General features: G+C 42.9%; 1 protein-coding gene across 1 annotated transcript in view; it reads left to right on the plus strand.

Annotated features, from left to right (window-relative positions):
• The window catches only part of LOC112107988 (adenylate cyclase type 1), a 215,664-nt gene extending 198,993 nt beyond the window's left edge, over window positions 1–16,671 (plus strand). The window contains exons 16-21 of the mRNA XM_024201932.2: window positions 2,290–2,406; window positions 4,237–4,383; window positions 4,804–4,902; window positions 13,250–13,364; window positions 15,298–15,422; window positions 16,333–16,671. Coding sequence (XP_024057700.2) covers window positions 2,290–2,406; window positions 4,237–4,383; window positions 4,804–4,902; window positions 13,250–13,364; window positions 15,298–15,422; window positions 16,333–16,671 — 942 coding nt within the window. The remainder of the gene's footprint in view (window positions 1–2,289; window positions 2,407–4,236; window positions 4,384–4,803; window positions 4,903–13,249; window positions 13,365–15,297; window positions 15,423–16,332) is intronic.
• The last annotated feature ends 950 nt before the right edge of the window (window positions 16,672–17,621 follow it).

The following is a 17,621-nucleotide window of genomic DNA, read 5'->3' on the forward strand; positions in this document are numbered from 1 at the left end:
GATTTTCAGAAATGCTGAGCTCTCAGCAGCAACCATTCAATGGGATCTGCAAGTACTATACTCCACACCTCTAAAATCAGACCATTACTAACTAATCCTCATAACACTCCCGGGAGTTAAAGATGAAGGAATAGAAGCATTTGGTAAGGCCCACAGATAGAGTAAGAATTCAGGAATGCAGGACTCCCATTACTGTTCTCAGAACCCTAGCTTCATGCGTTGAGTATAATACAAGCCAGGATGTACACAACTCAGTTTCAGTTTGCAGTTCAAGAAAAGCTTCTTGTTTTTACTATAAAATACTCAGACTCCACCAATAAGGCTGCAGATTGTCATCATTCACATATTCAAATGCTTGTAGATAATGATAAAGAAACACAGTGTTTGCATCTCTAAAATAGGAGGTGGTGAGGCTGTTTTGAGAAAGCAGACAGAGTGTGAACGCTAAGCATTAAAAAGTGTCAAGAAAATACTTTACAGATGGAAAACAGAGACTTTGGTTGGACTGCAAATTGTATTCAGAGTCACTGGAGGGCTCAGCTTCAGTAAGGGATCCAGAATAAATTATAATAAATTCTTGCAGTCCAAATTAGAGCAGAAGCTGAATGGGTATTTCCAAAGGGGGTGATCATTCCCAAAGAGGACAACTTGACAAAATTAGTTTTTTTCAGCTTTTCTTTTTCTGCATCTCTTTAAAGAATGACAAGAAGTTCAAAGAACACTCTGCAGAAAATGGCTGCTAAGCAAAGCCATCTATAATTGATCAATGACTGTTGTGTAGAGATTATCAAAAATAAAATGCAGGGAGTTTCCATTGAAAATTTAAACTTTTCATCAAAAACAACAAAACCTGCTTTCTCCTCATCAAAACTTTTCTTCTAATCATAAGATTGTATGTATATGGGAGATAGCATGCTGATTTTTCTCCCAGGCAAATGTGTACCAGGCAACCCTCCACGTTAGTCAGTATGTGCATAGTCTTTGTGAGAAGAGCAAACAGATTTTGCAATGTTAGTAGTATGACAAGGTCTACATATAAAAAAGACATTGGGAAATTTTAGGCTGGATTCTCAGATGTTGTAAATCCACCATTGACTTCAGTTGAGATATATTGATTTATAATACCTGAGAATTTGGCCCTCCATCTTTTTGCTGACTTTGCAAATAGATAAACAAGAATTATTGTTGTGCTTGATGACAAATGGAGTGTGTGTTACAGCTTGGTGAGGGAGTTGAAGTTAAAAGAATAAATTCTACTTGCTGTGATTTCCGTAGGCTGAATTTTACCCTCCTGATCAGCAATTGTCTGATTCACTAGGAGCGTTTGGATGAAAGATCTGATAGGCACTGTGTCTTGAGAAAAGACTAGGGATATACAATTTGGGGGGAATGTGTTTGCTCAGAGCGGAGGCTAACATTTTCAAACCAGGGTGCCTAAAGTCAGATTCCTAGGTCCATGTTTAGGCAGCTAAATAAAAGTGGTCTGATTTTCAAAAGTGCTGAAAATCCGCAGTTCCCTCTGTCTTCTGCAGATCAAATCATTTATATTTGGATGCCTGAATATGGATCCAGGAATCTAACTTTAGGCACCCAGGGTTAGATTAGCTTGCAACATCCAAGCTCTTTTTGTGCACCTGCTCCTTAGCCTGTACAAATGTTTTAAAACGTCCTTTTGAGCATTATCACCCGCTACAGCAAATGATAGACTCTGTTGTCTGAATGTGTAGGAATCTTCAGCCCCATTTGGAGAAATTCTGTCATTTGCAAGTGATAAAGTCTCTATAGAAGCACAAAGAATTCCTGTATAATGTAGAAATCATACAAGAATGCAAATATTTCTTAGAAAACTGTCATCTGCATACTTGAAATTTTAAAAAGGCATTGAAGGATTTGTGGGCCAAATCCTGAAGTATTGACTCAATCCTTGCTCATACAAACTCTCATTGGACCACATTGCCTTCAGTGGAGTTACACCTATAACTAAGGTCCTGATCAAAAGTCCATTCAAGTCAATGGGGGACTTTTGCAGACTTCGGATCAAGACCTAAGAGCAGAAATTGGCCCACAGACTTTAGTGGGAGTTTATCCTAATAAGGAGTTCAGGATTTTGCTCTGTATGTTAAAAGCAGACAGCTCTTGCAACTGTAATAAAGAGTGATATTTATTATTTTGCCATGCAATCTGATTTTTAAAGCCTGGAGCCGGACGAAGCAATTTGATAATCTGAATTAATGTTATGCTCATTATAAAACAGTAATTTTAAAGAGCTTTTCCCACTCTCACCCTTAGGCAGAAGAAGAGAGAGATGATATGGAGAGAGTAAAGCTGGATAATAAAAGAATTCTCTTCAATCTCTTGCCAGCACATGTTGCACAGCACTTTCTTATGTCTAACCCTAGGAACATGGTAAGGCTATGGGGGGGAAAATAAGCACGTAATGATATGCATGATTTTTGTGTGACACCCAGGTCAGGGAAATTATATATTTTCTTAAAAGCTTGAAACATTTACATTTCATACACATTAAATTGAATAGTTCTGGTAAAAGCCATTGTCAGATGTCAGTTCAGGGTTAGTTTCACTTTCTCGGTAGCATTCACCTTTTCTGAAGGACTTAAGTACAATAACGTTCAGGTGAATGCGGTGTCATTCCGCATCAATGCAGTTGAGTGCCCACATGCAAATAACCAATTTCTTTTCCAATCAAGTCAAAAGATCGGAGTTTATTACAATCTTCCACTGAGATCAGTTTGGTTCTGAATAGAATATAGTGTGACATGTCAGACGCTTCCAGTTGAGCCACTCAAGGTTCTTGAAATGTGCCCCAATTACAAAAACAGAAATTTAAAAGTCAAAATAAGGAATTCTACAACTCTAGAAGGATACAGTAACTTTGAGTGTGAAAACTAATCTTAAAGCTTGGGCAAGGGAACGAACTGCTACAGGATAGCGTGGAATCATGATAATTGGGAATACTTGAGATTAGAATAATAATTAATAATAATAATAATTAATATCTAGGCACCTATTTTGTAAAGGAAGAGTGTGGGAGTAATTAAATCCTGTAGTAATGCAGGGGATGGACCAGTTGACCAACTAATGACACTATGAATTATTACTGTTATTGCTAGTGTTGCAATAGCACCTAGAAGGCCCAGTCTGAGGTCAGCATCCCATTATGCTAGGTAGTAAATATGAAATTCATAAAAATGTTTAGGGCTACGTTATGGTTGCCCCGATGCAGCTTTCATGGGGGGAGGGGGGAATTGTGCAGAGAGTTCCTTACCCACCTCCCACACCTCCATTGCACATCTGTAGGGAAATGTGGGTGTAGAGGAAGGTGCTAAAGCTACGGGCAGAACTAATGGACCCAGTTTGGCCATTATTTATGGCCCAGTGTGAGGGTAAGTCCAAGGCCCTGCCCTTCCCTATCCCAGACAGCTGCACTGCTGGGCTCATACTGCACACATTGACTAAATGGAAAAAGGAGCAGCTCTCCCACAGGCACCAGTGCTCCAGCAATACTTCTGCGGCCTATCCCCAGTGTGGCCCAGCCTCGGGAGAGGCATGATTGAGCTCTTATAATTATTTGTTGTACGAACACAATGCATGCGTGGACTGTATTTATGTCTCACAGTAAAAAGATGGTGGAGCAAATAAACAGATACAACCCTATAGATCTTCTCAGCTCAAAGCCTCAATACTCTGGTTGTGTGTTGAGTGAAGGACTTGGCTCTATATGTAATATCTTGTAACAGGAGGAAGTTGTCCCTTCCTCCCTCGGCCTGCTCCGTGGTAGCAAAGCCACTCTGTAGTGGCTACAGCCTCTTCAGTGCTGCAGTAACCCGTACAGCCACCGTTGCTCCTCTTTCACAGGCAAGAATAGCCAGTGAACCTGCACGGTCTTTCTTTGCTTTCATCACACACCTTGCTTCAAGCTCCCGTCTCTCAAGCATGCAACCTTCTAGGAGTTCTGTAAATCCAAAATTACACTGCTTGTGCTGCATCTCAGGCCCTCTACACCTCCCAGGAGAAGGGGTGGAAAATGAGGCAGGACATGTCATAGGAAATAAAACAACGTTCTATGACCTGTTTCATTTATAGGACAGAGCTTGGTAAACATTATGGTATTTCTCTTTAACAAAAGTAAATCTGAGCTCAAGAAATCACAAGGATGATACTGCCTGTTTATGTCAAATTCTAATTTTAAAAACCCATATAATTCAAAAATTGCAGGACCTTTATTACCAGTCATATTCACAAGTGGGAGTGATGTTTGCTTCCATCCCAAATTTCAACGATTTCTACATTGAACTGGATGGCAATAACATGGGAGTGGAGTGTTTACGCCTCTTAAATGAAATTATTGCCGATTTTGATGAGGTAAGGTCTAAACTCTCTGTCATTTGATCTTACTGAGTCCACCAGACTTCTGCCAATTCAAGATTATTTGTGGAAAATTCCTTAGTTTGGCTATCTAATAATGTGACTCTGTAAACATCTGATTTCAGTGGGAGTTAGGAATCTAGGTGCTTCTGTAGATCCCATTAGGCACCCATATGCCTCTGTACATGCTTAAATATTTTATAAAATCTGGCCCAAAATGCCCTTAAAAACATTTATGTCTGATGCGGCTCCCACAGAAGTCACTGAGAATATTTCCACTGCCTTGAATGGGAACAAGACTGGGCTTATAAAGACTGAAGTGGTTTATCAACTTTAATATGCACATATTATCTGATAGCTATGGTTTGTTGTCTAAAATATTATGTAATGTTTAACAGTTTTATGTTTTAAACAAAGCTTCTGGACAAAGAATGTTATAAGGACATAGAAAAGATCAAGACAATTGGCAGTACATATATGGCAGCTGTAGGACTTGTACCAACTACAGGAACTAAGGTAAGCTGGTCACACAGTAAAATGAAAGACTCTGTGTACTCCATGTGCAAATGATGCTAATTCAGTCTCCAACTGAACAACTAAACACCATCCGTCGTAAAAATATGGCTAGAAATAGAACTGATAACAGTTTGATTTCTTTGCAACAATTGAACCTTCTTTTACATCTGAAAAACAAACAATAACTTCAGACTCTAGAGATACAATGCGAGCATGGTGTGCTGAGCATTACTCACATGGTTAAGACTTGGGGCTTGATTCTGTGCTCCTCTGCACCTTATGGAGTTATCTTCACCAGTGCAAATTAAGTGTGAAAGCTACCCAAGCAGAATGGAAGTGTTTTACACCCACTTTGTACTCGTATCAGCTCCATAAGTGCAACAGAGAAGCAGGAAGTCCTGCAGTGACAGTTCCACCAGAATATAACTTAAGGATTGTTTGTTTGTTAACGAGTCTGAGGCCAAATGTAGACATTGGTCTACATTTCCAGCCAAAAACCCAGAAACAGGGAGGGTAACTCAGGTATGATAGTTGAACTGCCATCCTCGTTCCTCCAAAACCTATCCATTTCCATCCTTCCCCTCATCCTTTCTCTAGCCCCAACCCCATAGTTAAACTTTTTTTCCCTTTAAATTTTAAATGACTTCAGAGCCATCTAGTTCTAAGCACAGTTCTGAGCGTCTGCCCATGTGCACAGTTAGCCTGTGTAACCATGTGAACTTATTACTGCTACCCTTGTCCTCGCCCCTCCACTTTTTCCTCCTATTATTTATTGTCTTATTTTAAATTACACTGTAAGCTTTTTGGGGCAGGGATCATGGTTTTCCAAGTGTTTGTACAGAAGCTAGCACAATGAGGGATCCTTTGGGCACTAACCTAGTATAAATCAGAATAATCACAGCAAGTCTGGAGTTGGACTTCTATATCAGAGGCCATGGTCAATGCATTTTAGCATGTACCCCCTAATTTGTCCATGCCTGATCTGATGTCCATGTCCATGAATCACAGAGGCACCCTTGAGTGACCTGAAATAGAATTGCAGAATAACAGTGCACAGGAGGGCAAAAGGGCTAGAACGAGCCATGAACTTTTCAAGGAGACAATTAACCTTGTTAAATAAATAAAAAACAAGGCTACAGCTGAATCAATTATTGGGATCAGTTTGGAATATATCCCACATAATGAATATTCTGTGATTGTAGGATGCCTCTGATGCTTTTTTGCCATTCCTAATTCTCTTCATTTCTGTGCTACTGTTAAACGAACGTAAATCCAAACCTACAGAGATGTACTTTTAAAATACTTGTGTGTGGTAAAATTGTTGACTCTAATTGAGGTCCTGAGACAGGCAAAAATTGATCACTTGAATTTTGTATCAGTGTGATCTCAGGCAAACAAGCAGAGGCATATCAGTATGTCTGGTATAAATGCTCTTTGAACTAGAATCCCAAAAACAAGTGTGTTATTGGGTAACTCCAGCAGTGTATGTTCCAAAAGCTAAATATGTTTATCTCATGTATTGTATATTTGCTAGCAGAGGAGTCATTTGAATTAGTCCAGTACTGAAAATATTCACTCAAACGTCTATAGTAGAGATTTGAAGACCGGGGTCTTAGGCAGAACCTGAACTTGAGGAAAAAAATACAAAGCCCAAGATGAGCAAACAAGGACAGAGGCGGAAAATGCCGCTCAAAGCACAAACTCTGCTAAATAACAGAACAAATAAAGAAAAAGTAACTAAAACTAAGAGAAAAGATAAAGAAAGTAAGGTATAGCCAGGCACAATGGTTAAAATCATACAGAAATTCAAAAATATCCTCATTATTTTTCCATAAAAACAGAGACCGTAAAGGCCAAAATTTTAGACAATGAGCTAAATTTTCAGTTCTGCTCTGCTCCCTTTGTGTTGTTCATGTGGTACAAAGAGAGTAGAAACTCCCTGTATATCACCTTATGGAGATTTCCTGGTATGAAGACATCCTCATCCGCCATAGGTGTAGCCAGGCTTTTATGTCCCTCCTCTTCCTCTCATTTCATCCAGTACTAGAGATGTGGAAGGAACACAGCCAGAGCTCTGGCAAACCCCATTTGGCATATGGTCCCTTAAGGATCATTGCCAGCTGATGTAAGTTAGTGCAGCCTCTAGGAAGCTCTCACCTACCCGGGGTCCAAGGTGGAACCAAGCACAGAATCAGGCTCCCTGACATTTACCCATCTCCTCTATGCCAAGTGGATCTCAACTGCAACAGAAAATCTGACCCAGCCTTTAATTTTGCACTTCCAGGTTTGTGCCTAAAATAGATTGTGGTCACATCATTGTGGGTGCAGATAATTCTAAATGAGAGGTGTTAGACATTTGACTATCTGATGCACCCATAAATCTAGTAACTAGATGTCTAAATCTTTTTTGTTCTTCTTTGAGTAGTGTCCCTATGGGCACTCCATGTGTCATGATGTGCATGTGCTCATTCACTCTTAATCAGAGACTTTCATCAGGAGCATCTGTAGATCCGTGCCTGCACTTTAGACACCCTTGTGCCCTGATACTGTGGGAATAAAGGAAGGAGCAGTCTCACTGCCACTCTAGTTCCTTCTCCACCGCCTGCAGCTTCAGATGGAGCATCACGGTATCCATTAGCCAGCCATGTGCCTGGCTATACCTCACTTTATTTATCTTTTATCTTAGTCTTTAGTTTTTCTTTATTTGTTCTGTTATTTAGCGGAGTTTGTGCTTTGAGCGGCATTTTCCACCTCTGTCCTTGTTTGCCCATCTTGGGCTTTGTATTTTTTTCCTCAAGTTCAGGTTCTGCCTAAGACCCCGGGCTTCAAACCCTGCCAGCAACAGCCATTCAACAGAGAGACTCACATCCACTCCAAATGTAAGATCTGCTTAGGATTTAAAAGCAGATCTAAAAAACGGAGGGAGGTCAGATTTAAATTCCTGCCTATGGAGCACTCTCTGAGATCACAGGGTCCAAATCACCCAGATTTACTAAGAAAGTTGTCTCTTCTACAGCAACCTCTTAGACAGCAACAGCCTTGAAATGCCCATTTTGACCCATTGGTAAAGGGTCTCTAAACTTTTTACCCCAGATCCTATGTTGTACCTATCCCTCCACCCCCATCTTTATGAGGATCATCTCTCCCATTTTTTAACTTCCTGGGAGCTCATCACCTCAGACAGATGGTGTCAAGCAGTCTAGAGAGGCTCACAAACATGGGAGCCAAGCTCTGGGCAGACTGTCAAGAAAGAGGGCACAAACTCCAAATAGGCTGTGTGTTCTGTCATTAGATTTCATCAACCAAGTACCAAGTGTGAACTCCACAAGCACTATAAAAGCCTTAGCAGGGAGTCACAGACAGTTCCCTTGGGCACTCCAGTCTGTATTGCCACCTGACAAGCTTACCTTTGTGATAAATGGCCCCTTACACCAAAAATCACCACAATATTCAGGTTACGCACAATCCCAAAGGATCAGTCACTCACCCCAGGTCAATTGCACCCCTGATCTCACCAAACACAAACCTTGTAGACAATCTTGTAATAAACTAACTAATTAACCAAGAAAATAAATAAGGGTTATTTACAAGGTTAAAGCAGATAAACGTATACAAAAGGTGATAGTAGCTGCTATATATGCAAGCTGTATATGTCCTTTAGTGATAACCCAAACTAAAAAAAGAACAGGAGTACTTGTGGCACCTTAGGCTTGGTCCACACTGTGGCGGGGGATCGATCCAGGAAACGCAACTTCAGCTACGAGAATAGCGTAGCTGAAGTTGACGTTTCCTAGATCGAATTAAGTTTACTTACTGCGGGTCCACGCGGCACAGGCATGCTCCCCCGTCGACAGCGCTTCCTCCTCTCGGCGAGCAGGAGTTCCGCAGTTGACGGGGGAGCGCTTCTGGGATCAATTTATCGCGTCCAGATGAGACGCGATAAATCGATCCCAGAAGATCGATCTCTACCCGCCGAATCAGGCGGGTAGTGTGGACCTAGCCTTAGAGACTAACAAATTTATTTAAGCATAAGCTTTCGTGGGCTACAACCCACTTCATCAGATGCATAGTTTTTGAGAGCTCATTCTTAATCTTTCCCGGTTTGCTGTATAGGATGTTGATCAGGTGGTTTCGCAGTTTCTTTGAGAGTGTGTGGCACAATCTCTCAGCATAGTCTGTGTGATATGTAGATTGTAATGGATTTTTTACCTTTAGTCCTTTTGGTATGATGTCCTTCTGTTTGCATTTGGAAAGGAAGATGATGTTTGTCTGTATCTGTACGAGTTTTTTCATTAAGTTGATGGATTTCCACTCCATACGGCTAAATTCAGCGCCTTGCATAATGACAGGTTTCAGAGTAGCAGCCTTGTTAGTCTGTATCCGCAAAAAGAACAGGAATACTTGTGGCACCCAAGGCCTGGTCTACACTGGGGGCGGGGGGAATCAATCTAAGATATGCAACTTCAACTACGAGAATAGCGTAGCTGAAGTCGACGTATCTTAGATCGAATTAAAATTCCCATGCCGCGAGGACGCGAAGTAAGTATCGACGGCTGCGGCTCCCCCATCGACTTTGCTTCCACCTTTCGCACTGTTAGAATTCAGCAGTCGACGGGAGAGCGATCAGGGATCCATTTATCGCGTCTACACTACACGCGATAAATCAATCCCTGATAGATCGATCGCTACCTGCCGATCCGGCGGGTAGTGTAGACGTACCCTTAGAGACAAACAAACCCAAACTAAGCGGCTTGGTAATCCCTTGCTTATGCTTAGAAATATCGCCCTCTCCAAATCCCAAACAGCATAGTGATGATAATTTCTCCTTAACAGGAATTTTTATTCCCTTCCCCCCGCATTCAAGCTGAGATGGGACAAGGGCTTGTGCACATACCCTCTTCATGGATACAGGGGAAGCAGTCAATAAAGTCTTATGTCCACTGATGTTCCACAATTGCTTGTCTGGTGCCTATAGGCCTTCTTTTGTTGGGGAGGAGATGACTCCTCTTGTGGAAAATTAGTATTTCACACTTGGTAATGCTTCTCTCCCGACTGTGGGGTTTTCAGACTTAGCAAACATTTTTATAGTTGCAGAGCAAACACTTAAATATTACCTTGTAACATGGAATACAGATATTATAAGTAAAATTAATACATTTAGCATCCTACAAGCATTTCATTAAGTCTAAACACTAACCACTTTCTTATAACTCTAATATCTATTTTAACGCTGCTAACACACAGGTGAGCCAGACTGGTTTCCAGCTATGCATTTGTCAGTATTCCATGGCCTACGGACCTTGGCGTGAGCTGGCAGCTGGTCTGCCAGTGTCACAAACAGATCCTAGGGGTGATTTCTACAAGCTTTTCCATCCAGTTCAGCTCCCTACCACCTCCCATGGCTCCTCCCTCCCTCGTCAGGAACCCATTTTACAAAGACCTCTTAAGGCAGGAGCTCTAATCCCTGCTAGCTCTTGGGATGATCGAATCTGTTCCACCAGACTTGGTTGGGAAAAGCTTCTATTCCTGGTACTTCCTCATCCCCCCCAAAAAACACTGTAGAGTAATTCTGGACATGAGGATTTTAAACACTTTTGCCCACTCCCAACCGTTCAGAATGATAACCCTAGCAACGATAATTCCCTCCCTAGGTCTGGGAGATTGGTCTGTTTCCCTGGACCTTCAGGATACTTATTTTCATGTCGTCATTCATCCCTCAAACAATCCTTGCGTGTTGTGGTAGGCAGGGATCATTGCCAGTATTGTGTCTTATCCTTAGGCCTTTCCATTGCCCAAAGGGTTCTTACCAAAGTTCTGTCAGCCACAGCAGCCTATCTTCACCAGATGGGCATAATCATCTTCCCCTACCTGGACAATTGGCCCCTGAAAGGTTGTTTACTTATTGAAGTACAGACAGCAATCAGCAAGGCCCTTTCTCTGTTTCACTCTCTGAGCTTCTGCCTCAATGTGGAAAAGCCTACTCTAACACCCACACGATGTATAGACAGGGGTGAAAGTGAGCCGGGGGAGGGGGGGGGGATGGGCAGCGAAGTTAAAGCGCTGCCGCGGCAGCGCTTTAAGGACGGTCCTTTGCCGCAGCAGTGCTTTAAGGATTGCTTAACGTCGCTGCCCCTTCCCCCTGTCGGCAGCCCTGCTGGTAGGGTCCGTACCGGCAGGGCCGTCGACAGGGGAAGCAAAAGGGGCAGGGACATTAAAGCACTGCTGCAGCAGCACTTTAAGGTCGGTCCTTTGCCGCGACAACACTTTAAGGTCGGTCCTTTGCCGCGGCAGCACTTTAAGGACGGTCCTTTGCCGCGGCAGCAGGGGTTGGCGGGGGGTGCAGCAATGTTAAAGCGCTGCCGCAGCAAAGGGCCCTGCCGCGCTTTAATGTCCCTGCCCCATTGCCCCCCCAAACCCCCGCAGCCTCCGACGGGGGCGGGGGAGCGGCAAAGAGAGCAGTTGCCCTGGGGCCAGCAATTTAAAAGGGCCCGGGGCTCCAGATGCTGCTGCCGCTAGCGCAGCAGTGGTGTCCGGAGCCCCGAGCCCTTTAAATCAACACGGGAGCCCTGGGCGGTGTGGGCCAGGCGGCCTGAAAGAGCTGGTTGGGAGATGCTGACCCCCAGCCCCGCCCCTTCCACCCGAGGCCCCACCCCTTCCGGGGGCCGTAGTCCCCGTCCCCCCCCAGCCCATACTGGTAAGTGGCCTAACTTACTTTCACCCCTGTGTACAGATTTCATCAGCTCCACACTAGATTCTGTCTGCCAGAGTGTACTTCCCCAAAGACAGATTCGCCACAATGTCCAACCTTGTTTCAATAATTCAACAATGTTCACATATCACTGCAAAGGCCTGCCTATAATGCTTGGGCCATATGGCAGCCTCTTCATTCTTGACTCCTTTAGCAAGACTTCAATCTCAGTGTCTTCAAGCACGGTTGAAAACCATCTACATCCCCAACAATCTGAGTCTATCCAAGCAGGCGTCTGTTGCTCAGAAAGTCCTCGCTTCACTAAATTGGTGGAAGGACCCACAAAATGGGTGTGTGGGAGTTCCCTTCCTACAGCTTCCTCCCAGAAGGATTATCATCACAGATGCTCCCTGATAGGTTGGGGCACACAGTTCCAGAAACTGACAGCACAGAGCAAATTGACCCCTCAGGAGATGAGCCTCCATGTCAACATACTGAAGCTCAGAGCAGTTTGTTACACTCACCAATAGTTCCCACCACCCATCAAGGGCCACCCAATCAGAATAATGCTAGACAACAGAGCAGCAATACAATGCATCTCTCTGGGGACCACTCTGGACTTCCCCCAGCTAGACATGTCACATCCTCACCATCATGAACCCACCCAGTGAGCTGCCTGCTCACCTATCACGATTCATCCCATGCCAGCTACCAAAGCCTTCCTGTGCAAACCTTCCTTCCACCCCATCAAAACCATCCCCTGCACTGGCCCCTCCACCTCTCTCCCACCCCCTACAGTTGTTCCAAGCTTTTCACTTTGAAAATCTGTTCTACCTATTCATATTTAATCTTGACATAATTCAGACTAAATCTCTACAAAGGAACTAGACCTTGAAGGGTCTGACCAGCCTTCACCTCCTACTGAAAGCAAGGGAGATAAGGCTTCTCCATTCCTCACAGGATTGAATCCAATCCTGCACTACTCAGGTCAACAGGAATGTTGTCAACAGGAGCAGCATGAAGCCCCCAGAACCCACTTAGCTAGCAAAAGCCCCAGTTATCAGTTACCACAGGAAACAATGCTTACAGCTCTGAACAAATAGCTGTTGCCCAGCAACAGAAACACTTTTTTCCACATCAATTTTGCTTTCCTGGTGTTTACTCATCTGTTTCTCCTCTCAAAAACACCTGAGGAAGGCAGGAATCCAGAGCATTTGAGTTTCGGACAGAAAAGATGATGGTAAAAGTAAGGACAGCTCTGTCTTGAAGTTTAAGCTGGTAGTAAGTCCTTGGTAAGTCATGTGCCAGAGCTGCAATGCTAATCCATAATAAATAGACAAAGAATGTCAATTACTGGAATATAGAAGGAGGAGCTTCATATAACGGCTTTGGCCACATCTGACTTGTTGTTGTGATCCCTTTTTCCCATTGAGTGTCTGTGTCTCCTGATTTGTCCCCATGACTCCCAGAAGTCAAAAAGAGAAACAAAAACAATTCAGCACTGGAGAAAATAATGCAAACATCCGAAACACAATTGAAAGTTCCATTTCACATTTAGCAAAATAGTTTAGATGCAGTTGAGAATGAAGGGGTATGGCAGTGTTTCATCTGGCTCATACTACTGTGTAAATCTAATGTAAAATGTTATTTTGTATCTAGGCTAAAAAATCAGTTGATTCCCACTTGAGTACACTGGCAGATTTTGCAATAGAGATGTTTGACGTTCTTGATGAAATCAACTATCAGTCTTACAACGACTTTGTTCTCCGAGTTGGTAAGTCATGTTTCTAGAGTTAGCCTATAAAACATAGCATTGCTGTTGGCTGCCTTCCCCATTTTATCTTAAGAGGTTCAGTAGTAGAGAATTGACCATATATTTTAATGAAAATTGCTCATATTCATGCTCTTGAGTGAAACTTGGAGCCAGAAGAGTCTAGATCGATGGCCATTTTATCATTAGCATGTTTGCACAACTGCCATTAATTTAAGGGGAGTTACACATGCAGAAGGTGGGAATGAAAGCATCAAGATTAAGGGTGCTAGGCTTTATGTCCAGGACCAATTCCAGTTTGGTTAGTTACGTGATGCTTAGCTAAAATTGTTTTAGAGTTTCAATTGCATACGGTTAGCTTTCATTCCCTGTCATACTCTGTTCTCTAATATTGCTGTGCCTTGTTAAACTGCTGCAGAATTCCACTCCAGAGCTAGCTGTACTTCACTGGTGTGTGTACATGTTTTGTGTGCATATATAGTTTGTAAAATGCTTTGGAATCTTTGAGACCTTTCTTATGTTATCAAAAGGTTTCTTGCTTTTAGCTCATTTCCTCTCCTAGTTGCTGCAGCTTCTGCTTCCTCCAACAAATCAACCCCCCCCCCCGCTTCCTTCTTTAGCCTTCGCATGCCACACACACATTTCTCTCCTCCACATGAAGAATTGCACTGTGATCCTCACCCCTGGAAGCCAGTTCCCTTCTGCAGCCTTCATTGCTTCAGTGCCATCCCTCCTTCCAGCCCTTCCCCAACGGTAACTCCACAGCTGTTCTCATCTCAGTGAAATCCTCTAATTTGACATGCTTCCCCCACCCTCACCCCTTTTGTTTCCTCGCTCATTGGTTGAGTTGTGCGCTCAAACTGGAGTGGATCAGTTGTTCACTTAAAGTGGAGTGGATACACTAGCAGCCAAGTGGTGAAAGTGGTCATAGACTATGACATCAATAGTGAGGAGAGGCGAGTCATGCTACAGTCCTGAACTCCCCCACCGCCCAGCAACTGGAAGCTTTCCTCCATCACTAGTACAATGCCTTCCTCCAAAGTGTCCTTAGAAGACCACAGTGTGGCTGGCCATGCACAAGTGTGCAAGGGACAGACAGAGCACCAGGATCCCTCTCCCCACTTAACTTGTGCAACTTGTCATGGGGAAGCCACAATTCTCATCCTTGCACAGGGCCTGAGACCATTAGAACCAGCAGCTGTGCAAGAAACCGCAAAAGGCGGTAGGGTCATGCCGCTCCCCACTTCCACACTAGCTGGTGAAATCAGCATAGGGCCTGGGAGCTAATACTGTGCCTCCAAAAAGGAAATGTATGTGCCAGTTCTGAGCGCTTCTCCCCTGATAGCACTCCCAGGGGAGCATGTGTGCCTCTGCATGCAGAATACATCCCTAGTCTAGTGCTGGTATCAGAATTTCTCATGTGACCTGCTTCCCCCTGCCCCAACTCCTGATGTTTCCCAGGCCAATGGCGGTGCCTGGTCGGTGCACTCCCGCTTAGGAGGCTGTCTCTTAAAAAGCACAGTAGAGCCCATAAGAAGTAATCAAGGGTCAATAACCTCTTGCCATGACATGTGGTACTAAACAGCTGATACATTTTATGCCAGAGGTGATTCTTCCTCTCCTCCTCCTCCCCCCAGGAAGATTGAAATTGAGAATTTCCTTCATGAGATTAGAACAGTTTTTTTTAATTTGAGTTAAAATAATGTTACATTTTAGGTGAGCTCTGTGTGCCTGTATTGTTCAATTTCTAACACTCTTCGGGATCCTGGGTGTTGAAAAGCTCTAATATAAGATGATGCTATTGTGTACTAAGACAGGTAAAAACACTGAAGTCATTTATGGTGAAACAGTTGGAAAGAGTGACTGTTTCTCTTAGATCTATGTCACAGCACTTGAAGCAGCAACAACAAAATAAAAGCCGTTGTTCTGATTTTAGGTATTAATGTTGGGCCTGTAGTGGCAGGAGTTATTGGGGCCAGAAGACCACAATACGATATCTGGGGCAACACTGTAAACGTTGCCAGCAGAATGGATAGTACTGGAGTGCAGGGTAAAATTCAGGTGAGTACATTCCAATCACTCTTTATCAGTTTGAAGTTCCTGTTTATTAACAATCCTATGATTACATTTTCAAGGCTGCTTAGAAAGCTCAGTCTCAATCTCTTCATGTTTCTTATGAAGGTGGCAACATCCCCAAGGTGATTCAGGTGCCTGCTGTGTAGTTATTCTTCTGTTATCTGCTCCACTGCTTTGAAGTGGTGAAATCAAAGGATCAACAAACCACAAAGAGAGGTTTCCCCTTCAAATTCCTGCTGTGCTGTACTGCACTCCGTTGGATTATAGGCCTGAATCTGCAGTCTTTACGCAGGCCAATCACCCCCAAACTTCCATTTCACTCTGGGAATTTTGCCTGAATAAGGACTACAGGATAAGGACCTATATCAGATTGTATTTAGTCACATCTTGTATAGCTTGTGGAATCTTTCTGGATGAAAGGCACCGCACGCTTGTAAAATTTTATTAAACTTCGAGATTGTCCTGAAACAAAGCTGCAGCTCCCAGCACAGACTGAACTTTGGGGACTGCCTGTATCTGAACTTCACATTTGGCCAAAATCTCTGTTGCTGTAAACTAGCTTCAATGAAGCTGTGCTAGCTTGCACCACCGGAGAATTAGACCCTGTGTTTCTAATGAGAGAACCAAAACCCCAGCTCTGAACGCCCCAGAACTTTGGAGATCTGAAATTTGCTCCTTAGGGCCCATCTCATTATTCATTATTATAATTATTACCACCAAAGCACGTACCAGGGGAAACCAAAACCAATAGTTACTCATTCATTCCATGGAGCATCTTTCATCACAGTTAAAGGAAGTGCCATAGAGAAGTATAATTCTGTTTTCTTACTCTAGGATTAACCCTAGCTAATTGATAGGAATGGTAAAATATAATACTGGCTGTTCTTACCCACAGGTGACAGAAGAAGTTCAGCGGATATTAAAGAGGTGCACTTACGAGTTTGAGTGCCGAGGTAAAGTCAGTGTAAAGGGAAAAGGCGAAATGTTGACCTATTTTCTTGAAGGAAAGGCCAATGGAAATAATTCACAACCACGGTCTTTAAACTTAGAGCGGAAAATGTACTCCTACGGGAGAACAAACATTCAAACCAAACTGGGCACCAGTTGTCCGTCAGTGTCCTCAGTCGCCAGCTTTACTGTAAAAGCTGGGCTTGGAGCACTTCAAGCATCAACAACCCACACAAATCAAACATTACATTACCTTCCTTCTGTGCCAGCTGTGAAAGAAGCATAGAGCAGAGAAAATTTGGTTACGGCATTCGCAGTGAACTCAGAGAGCAGAGGTTGCCTGAATTTTCACCAGGAGGTCAAGGATCATAGGCCATGGCATCAACCAAGGATCACTACAACCCAACCAAAGAGAACTTGGGAACTGCATAAACGAACTCTTGGAATGGAACAAATAAGGGCTAGCAATTCTGTTAGGAAAAGTCTAAACCCAATTTTTTGGAAATAGGGAATATTTTCTTGGCATTTTTAAAGGATAAATGCTATAATTGAAAAAAGTGTACAAGTGACACTGTATTTGTGTGTGTATATGTATATATTAAATCTATATATGCACATATACAAACACTCCTATATAGAGATAGATAACAGAGATTTATATATATATAAAATATGTATTTATTTACACATCCACCTGCAATGGCATAAGGGAGAGATTTCTCTTACCACCATATCCAGTATTGTTGGGTCTGAGGTTAGTAAAACTGCTATTAGGAAAGGAGGGTGAGATGATTGAAAATTATCTGGGGCTATAGCAAGCGTTATGGAAATCTTGCTCCACTGCTTGAAATAAGGAAACAAGAATTCGTCAGCGACTGGTAAATGAAGGCTGAATTAAAGCCAACTGCTAAATTGAGGTATCTTTTAAGTTTTATTTGCATGTTCAGTAGCTTTGAATGCGTTCCAGTTACAATTACAGCACAATGCTATGAGCTAGACAAGAGACAGGGCTTAGGAATTTGACCAGATACTAATAAATGTTCTTTCCATTGACAAAGAAGGTTGCTAAAATACTGTCTTTCTGTAGGACATTTTGGCCTTGTATGAGACAGAGGTGCCATCCTGCAAGCACAGCAATATGCTTATGCAATATAGAAACAATCTTTCCTGTTTTATGCACATTGCCAATTGTATTGAAGGTAGAGAACAGTGGGACATTCTCTTTATGCAGTAGCA

The sequence above is a fragment of the Terrapene carolina genome, unplaced genomic scaffold, assembly GCF_002925995.2.
Source record: "Terrapene carolina triunguis isolate 2854851 unplaced genomic scaffold, T_m_triunguis-2.0 Scaffold179, whole genome shotgun sequence".
Taxonomy (NCBI): domain Eukaryota; kingdom Metazoa; phylum Chordata; order Testudines; family Emydidae; genus Terrapene; species Terrapene triunguis.